Source organism: Centruroides vittatus, unplaced genomic scaffold (assembly GCF_030686945.1).
Source record: "Centruroides vittatus isolate TY-2023 unplaced genomic scaffold, ASM3068694v2 contig_1158, whole genome shotgun sequence".
Lineage (NCBI taxonomy): Eukaryota > Metazoa > Arthropoda > Arachnida > Scorpiones > Buthidae > Centruroides > Centruroides vittatus.
In genome coordinates this window covers 861,451-869,630 of record NW_027120744.1, presented here as the reverse complement: position 1 = coordinate 869,630, position 8,180 = coordinate 861,451, and the positions used below count along the sequence as shown (strand labels likewise).

General features: G+C 32.5%; 1 protein-coding gene across 1 annotated transcript; it reads right to left on the bottom strand.

The window, feature by feature from the left end:
- Positions 1 to 562: 562 nt before the first annotated feature.
- On the bottom strand, positions 563 to 2,427 carry LOC136979773 (zinc finger BED domain-containing protein 5-like). Its single transcript, XM_067275807.1, has 2 exons — positions 1,459 to 2,427; positions 563 to 1,165 (listed from the first exon to the last, which is right to left on the bottom strand). The coding sequence occupies exons 1-2, from the start codon at positions 2,425 to 2,427 to the stop codon at positions 563 to 565; spliced, it is 1,572 nt and encodes a 523-aa protein (XP_067131908.1).
- Positions 2,428 to 8,180: the final 5,753 nt, after the last annotated feature.

The window sequence follows — 8,180 nt, the reverse complement described above, 5'->3', positions numbered from 1 at the left end:
CTGAAATTTCTTTAATAATTTTTTATAGTTGCCCTACAACATACAAAATACAGTAAGACTCCGCTTAACGCTGTCTCGCTTAACACTGATTCGATATAACGCGACTGCTCGAAGCCTTAAAAAAGCTCAAAATTTACACTGATTTAAATTGAATTATCGCATTTCGTTGATTCGTACATAATACAATTATTTACGAACACGAAACAATCAGAGAAAGGTAGCAAAAAGGTGCACTTTCATTAAATCTATGTTTGTTTGGTGCAATTTTGGAAAAAACATAACTTCATGGATGTCATAGGCAATATCGGCTTCGCTTGGCAAACATTTTAGACGTTTGTAAATATTTAATAAATTTTTTTGGAATTATATCTCTTTTCAATCTTGTATTTTTAAACTTATATTCACTAAAAAGATCAAAGAATTCGACGAAAGGATATTTAGGATCATTATAATAACAAACCCAGTGTGTGCCATCTCCAGTAGAAATACCTAAATTAATTATACCATTTTCAAATTTTCTAATTGTTTTCGGTAATAGACATAAAAATCAGTAAATTACCCTTTAATGAGATGTATGTGGCTGCAAGTTTCTAATTATCTCATCGATGTTTGGATGTATGTTGCTAATTGCAATTCGCATATCATCTTCAGGGTTTAAACGCGAGCGGTATTTAGTTTTTATTGAAACTAGTTTGCTAAATCCAGTTTCACATAAATACGTTGATGCAAATTGTATTAAAACTCTGATGGCATTCTTGTATAAAACGGGATATTGCTTCTCCACGGATAGCCAAAATTTTTGGCAAGGCTGAGTCTTAAATTGATTTCGAAGAGTATAATCACTAATTAAATCTATCAATTGCTCTTTCTCACTAATTTGAAGAGTTGAACTGCATATGTCGTAGGAAAATGGATCACGAATCCAACCAAGATCGTTTTCAGGAAAATCCTTGAATCTTCTCGAAAAATTTTCCTTTAACTTTTCAATGTGATTGGAAATGATGTTTTTAAATGTAAATATATCTATATTATTTTCCTTGATAAAATCGTTAAAGCAAGGGAACATGTCGGTGTTGTTTTTATTCAGTTCAGTTTGCCAGAGACTAAGCTTATTCTTAAAAGCTTGAATTTTACTGGCTGAAGTTATGATAGTTGAATTCTCACCCTGCAAGCTCAAATTTAAGTCGTTAAGTTTTTCGAAAATATCAACTAAATAGCTCAGCTTCCCTAGCCAAACTTCATTGATATAATAACTTGCCAATCTATGTTTCTTTTCGATTAAAAACATGTACACTTCATTTCTCAAATCAAATATCCGTCGTAGTATTTTCCCACGTGAAAGCCATCTGACTTCGGTGTGTAACAGTAACTCTCATACGTTGAGCCCATCTCATTGCAAAGTATTGAAAAGAGACGGCTGTTGAGGCTGTTGCATTTAATGTAGTTAATTGAACTAACAGCGTCTTGTAATATGTTGTGCAACTCTTCATCCATATCTTTTGCAACAAGAGCTTGCCGATGAATCATACAGTGATTAAATACCATATGAGGCGCCACTTTCTGAATTAAGCCTCTGAGCCCTTTATTCGAACCTGTTAATGCTGCAGCACCATCAGTACAAACCGCAACACAGTTTGCCCAGGTAAGGGACTTTGCTTCAAAATATTCATTTATTACTTCGAATATTTTTTCTCCAGTTGTTTTTCCTTCCAAACTTTTGCAACATAAAAACGTTTCTGTTATATCTTCATTAAAAATAAACCTAACGTAAATAATTAGTTGTGACATTTTAGTAATATCGGTAGTCTCGTCCAGTTGTAAAGCAAATACAGATGAATTTTGTATGCGTTTTATGACTTCTGACTCGATATTTCGTGACATTTCGGAAATCCGCCGAGACACGGTATCTCTTGATAATGGTATTGTTTTTAGTTCATTTCCATATTTATCGCCATGCATAATTGATGTCATCTTGGTTGCTGCAGGAAGGATAAGGGATTCTCCAATTGTATGGGGTTTCATTGTTTTTCCTATTAGATAAGAAACTTCTAAAGAAGCTCGTAATGCTTTCTGAGGTATTGTTGTAAATTTCTTTAAATGTGCACTTTGAATTTTCAGATTTTCAGCTCGTCTTTGAAAAAAATCGGCATGTTTATTTTGAAGTTCTTTATGTTTAGTTTCCAGGTGCCTTTTTAATTTAGCTGGTTTCATGCTCTCATTTGCTAATTTTTCGTTGCAAATGACACATATCGGGCGTTCTTCATCACCAACAACACAAAATGTAAAACCATACTTAATAAAATCCTCATTGTATTTTCTTATTTTTTTAGATAGGGCATTTAGTTCAGTATTTTGCGACTCCTCATCAGTATTTGTTCGTTTGTTAGCTGAAGATGTACCTGGTGTACGTATTACCCATTTATCCATTATGAAGATAGGGGTTAAATTTTTTTAACTAAAACAAATAATATATTTTTTTTATCATTTTTTTCGAGAAATTCAATAAAATTAACAGAGATCTTTCTCTAATGATAGTACATACCTGATAACAAAGAGTAGTAAAGCCCGATAAAAATATACAAAATCATAATTACACAACGTCACATGAAAAAACTCGAGGAGAAACTAAAACAATTGCAGGCCAACTGCTACATGCTACAACTTTACATGGAAACGCGCAGTAAAACATTCAGCGATAATTTTTGGTCGTTTGGTTGGCCTTTGAGGATTGTGGCTTTGTTCCTTTGTTTGGCTTGGTATGCTTAATGCTTCACTTATCTTATCTCTTCTTTTATGGCTTGGTTGGCCTTGGCTTGGTACGCATGTCTACAAGATGACTACCACAGCCCTTGATTACCACTTCATCTCGTACGGTGCGCATGCTCAGTGCGCACCGTCCGACACAGTACGTACAACATCAATACGTCGGACAAATAGGCGCTTTTTAGTAAAACTGGCGAATTACCGCGAAGAGAGCGCCATCTACCGGAGTGAAAAACTTGCGTCTTCACACTTTACATACATTACGCATTACGGTCAAAGAAAGAGTGAACAGCATGAAATTGCAATTAAACAGTGAGTGACGGCGCTTCACTCTATATGTACAGTACACTGTATGGTATGCAGCATGCAGGCAAAGGCCGGATGGCCGAGCGGTCAAGGTTAGCAGCCTGCCGCCCTGGGGGACCCGGGATCGAATCCGGACGGGTCGAAAAATCCCCAGGAATTTTTCGGGGGGTGGTCCGTCCGGATATGTCGGTCCCCGTTCCTCACCACCCGGCCGCCCCATTGTGGGCCTGGCCGAACCCATAATGGGCTTGCTATAAGAGGCCCTCTTAGTGCCCACAAGGCGGAAAGAGTTAAAAAAAAAAAAAAAAAAAAAGCATGCAGGCATAATGCATTTCATAAAAATTTGGCGACCCCCAAAAAACTTCTGGCGACCCCCACAGGGGTCGCGACCCCTAGTTTGCGCACCATGGTCATAGGCAATATCGGCTTCGCTTGGCAAACATTTTAGACGTTTGTAAATATTTAATAAATTTTTTTGGAATTATATCTCTTTTCAATCTTGTATTTTTAAACTTATATTCACTAAAAAGATCAAAGAATTCGACGAAAGGATATTTAGGATCATTATAATAACAAACCCAGTGTGTGCCATCTCCAGTAGAAATACCTAAATTAATTATACCATTTTCAAATTTTCTAATTGTTTTCGGTAATAGATCAATCGTAAAAACACCTCTAAATCCTTTTTTGTTTTTTATATTATCGTTTATCATTTCGTTGGATATTCCCAATTTAAATCACTCCTTTCCCTTGTTTGAAATTTGGCCATATTTGACCTAAAGGGCCTAGAGAATAATAGGAAAGAAATCCTCCACGTTTTTTTATTATTATTATTATTATATCCGAATCCAGTTACTTTATCTATAGCTTTTTAACTCCCCATCCTGCAGCACCTGATAAAGCTCCTATAGCCAAAGTAGTTAGAATAGGAATTAAAAATGGTAAGAAGCCTCCATTCTTTTTTAATTGTGTTCTACTTATTTTTATTCTCTTTCCTTCATTAATATTTTTTATTTGAGTTTTTGTTAAAACATATCATGATTAGGAGGTTTAGATTTATCTATTTGTAAATTTATTTCTTCGTCATTCTTTAAAGCTGATTTCTTAATTTATTTTTTTGAGATTCGCTGAGATAAACGCTAGTCTTAATATAATTACTCATTTATTTAGTTAAAAATTTTGAACAATATTCTTTCACCGTATCAGTTTTTATTTCACCCGATTTAAATAATAGATCTAGAATTTCAACAATTTTATTATATACTTTTTTATCTCTTCTAACTAACAACTTATCAGTTAATTTTTCTAATTCACTAACTAATCCTTCTCCACTAATTTTAAATGATTGCGAAGCAGACTTTAAAACTTTCAATTTTTCTCTATAAACTTTAAATAAATGTAAATCGGCCTGATACAAATTTAACTCCTCTTCTAACGCTTTTCTTTTTAATTTTCTGTTCACTTTTGCTTTAAACCAATCTAATGATTTAGTTCTTCTTTCAGCTTTTTCGAGCATTTCATCTATTTCATTTTTGAATCATTCACATTTTGGATTGTTCATGTTTTCTGATTTTGAACGATTTTGATATTTTTCTGAATTTTAATGATTTTGAATGATTTTGAAATTGTTTCATTTTAAAATTTTATGATTTAAAGTCATTCACATTTTCAGTCGTTCACATTTTGAGGCGTTCGCATTTAGGTGGGCTAGAATTTGTAAATATATACTACAATTATAATATGGTTAATGTGTACCTAGGTAGCCAAGATGGCGGACCTTCCGGTAATCTCGATCCAGGTTACTTAGTGACGTCAAGATGGAGGGAGCTGCGGACTATCGCGTTGTGATATGCAAATTAATAGTAACGACGCATTTCGTGTAGAGTTATCGGCGGAAAGTAGTAACAGGTGTGATAATTGTGTTGATTCGATTGATTTTTGACTTTAGACGTAATTTTTTTTTTCTTTTCGAAGTTTTTCGTTTAATGTTAATTGGTTAGTTATGAGTTCTTTCGATATTTCTTCCCAAGAGTTTTGGGCAGCGTGTACCACCCATGATTTCTATCGAGTGCTCGAATCTGAATTTTCCGAATTAGGTATGGACCCCAGAATCGATAAAGGTTTTTAATTTGCGGTGAGTCTAGGATTACAACATATTGAGGAAGTGTTAGATTTGTTCGAATTCGTGCCAAATTTTTTATCGACACGACCGATATTCGTGTGTGATGAGATGCAAAAAATATCGAAGAAATAGTTCTGCATTCGAAGGAATCTTTAAAGGTAAATGTGGAAAAATTTCGTGGAGTAGAATCTTTTATATGGCATTACATTGCATTGGAATGCTCTTCGACCACCTCGGTTATCGCTGTAGGCATTTCGAATAAGGCTGCTATCGACTGGTCCAGCCATATACGTTTTATTATGCTAGTTGCTCTGCACAATATGACGTCGTTTAAAATAGGAGGTCCGAAGAAAACCGTCGAAATCGACGAGACTGTCATATGTAAACGAAAATATGAAAAAGGCCGCAAACTAAAAAGTACGAAATGGGTTGTAGGGGAATATGTCGAGAAGACGAGAGCTGTTTTATCTGTCAAGTAAACGATCGTTCCGAAATCACGCTAAAAAAAGAACCCGAGACAGTCCCTGCAGCCCCAGTTTCTAATATTCAGAAAAAAGTAAAAAAGGTGGTCGAAGAAAAGGTGAAGAAAAGAAAGGAATGCAATATTACTGATGATGATAACGATAAAAGTAGGAACGAAAGAAAGAAGTTCCTACTTTTATGATTTAAGATGTTATGATAAAGATTTCACATTCAAAGATACGTCAAAAAATAATTTTAAAACGATGCAATTTCCATTATTGGGAAATTTTTTTGTAAATTATTAATTTTGTTTTGTTAAAATTATTACGGAAATCAAACTTTGACCCAAGTCATTTCATTTAGCCCTATACTATCATAAAAAGTATTAAAACAGCGTTTGGAGTTTCTCGATCTATTTGATGTGCTCGATCGAAATTCGATTAAAAATTTCAATTTTGTGATAAAATTTAACATTTAGGATGAACAGGTATAGTCTCTAAAGCTTTTAGGCGCTTCATTACTGCATAAAAGCTGAATGAAAGTAATTATAGGCATCAAAACTTTTCCAGTTTCTTATTGCTATCTGTAAATATAGGCCTAAATATACTTAGATAATTATAAATAACCGTCCACTCTATCTTATACCGAATAATAGAATAATAATATAGGTTTATTTCTCCAAATACTTACTGAAAAATGAAATAAACAATCGTTTAAATTAAGATTTGAAGTTATTCAAAATGTTCAAGTCATGTTTTTAATTTTATCCGATTTACCTGGATACTTTAAGACTTCACGTTATATTTAAATCTATCCATCAGCAAATTTTACCTAATGACGGACACGTGTATGTTTACATGTAAACATACACGTGTATGTACACATAACATATAGGCCTAAATACTATATACAGTATGTTTGATATTATAAAAATTATATACAGTATGTATATAATTTTTATAATATTAAACGTATAATAATATATGCAGGACCTAAAAATTTATATAATTGTTAGGTCCTGCATATATTATTATACGTTTTTGTTAATGATGAACATGTTTTTAACATTATAATTATAAAAAATTAATAAACTGATTATAATTGTAAATATTTTTATTTTATCTCATTTATTAAAACTTTTTCTTTTATGTGTTTAAATTATCTTAAATTTGCGTGAATCGCTAGGAATCGTTCTCTTACTTAGGTCGCATGGGTCTGTCAGACCCGCCATTTTTATTTTGAAATTAATAAATTTTTTCTATCGCGTAGAAGAACTACAATTTTTCCGTTAAATTCTACGCTTCGTTTTCTATTTAGTAGTATAAATTACTTTCGTATTGGCAAAATTGTCTTTTTAATATTTATTTTTACGTAATTTGATGAAAAAAACACAAAATAATAAACATACCAAATTTCAACTCGCTGTAAGTTATCTGACGTTTCACCGATAATCATCGGGTTTGTTTGCAAATGTAGAAGAAAGATGACTCATTCGTGTGAAGTGAGTAGAAATTCAGTACTACTGCTAAAAAGTTTTATAATAGACCTCAAGTTACCCCCTATCGCGAGAGTCAATAAACATTAATTGTTTTATGGCTTTATTAAAACATGCTTTTTTCTGGGTTTCAAATCGACTAATTGACAACTGTTTTATTTTGTTTTACTCATTAGAATGTCTTCTTCAAGATTTAACAGATAGTTCTGTTAGATTTTTACACATGAATTTTATTTTTAATTTTTAATGTGATATAGTCGTGTGTTAGGCTTAACTCGATCACCTAATTCAAAAATTGACATCGGTCAAAATATTATTCAATCCATCAAAATTCTTCGTTGATAGTTTAGATATAAATGTTTTCTCTGCACGAAATGAATCGATCGAAAAAATAATGAGAGGACCATCAAAAATTCGGCAATTTATGACATGTTCTCGATTCTGTAATTTGTTTTTTTTATAATATAAAATATTCACGTAATAAAACTTTAAAAAGGCATCCATATCAATATCCGAATGTTATCAAAATGCAATTATCAAAAATTTTATAATTTTCACAATTTCTATTATCATAATTTAGTTTTGAGTTTTTTTGTCGCGCTTTGTGTATCGCGCGACAAAGCAGTCGCTACGCGATCAAACGCAGCGATTTCATTCATAATTACTTGTTATGTAGATCGGGCTAACTTTTTAGGTTTGTTTTGTTGTGCCGCGATAAAGAATGAATAAATAATAAAAGCAGATTATAATTAAAAATATTTTTATCAGATTAATCCGGATTATTAGATTATAGAATAATTATAGCTATGCGATATGATTGTCGCGTATTTGTAATTATTTTCCATATATCTTATTTTTTAATGTTTATTTATCTGAACACTGTCGAACATTTAATTAGCAATTTATAACTTATAACGCGATTAAAACAAAAGAATTTATAGCGATTGTGTAAATTCGATTTTCAAGATCATTTCCGAGAAGGCAGGATATTTCCCGGAATTTTATAGCTAGACTGTTTTCACAAGTTTCTGA

What these genes read in the sequence shown, in the direction of transcription:
- LOC136979773 (XM_067275807.1), bottom strand. Translation starts at nt 2,427, where the DNA reads ATGGATAAATGGGTAATACGTACACCAGGTACATCTTCAGCTAACAAA. An exon ending in ACAACATATTACAAGACGCT is followed by an intron (nt 1,166 to 1,458) that starts GTTAGTTCAATT and finishes TTGAGCTTGCAG; the next exon opens with GGTGAGAATTCAACTATCAT.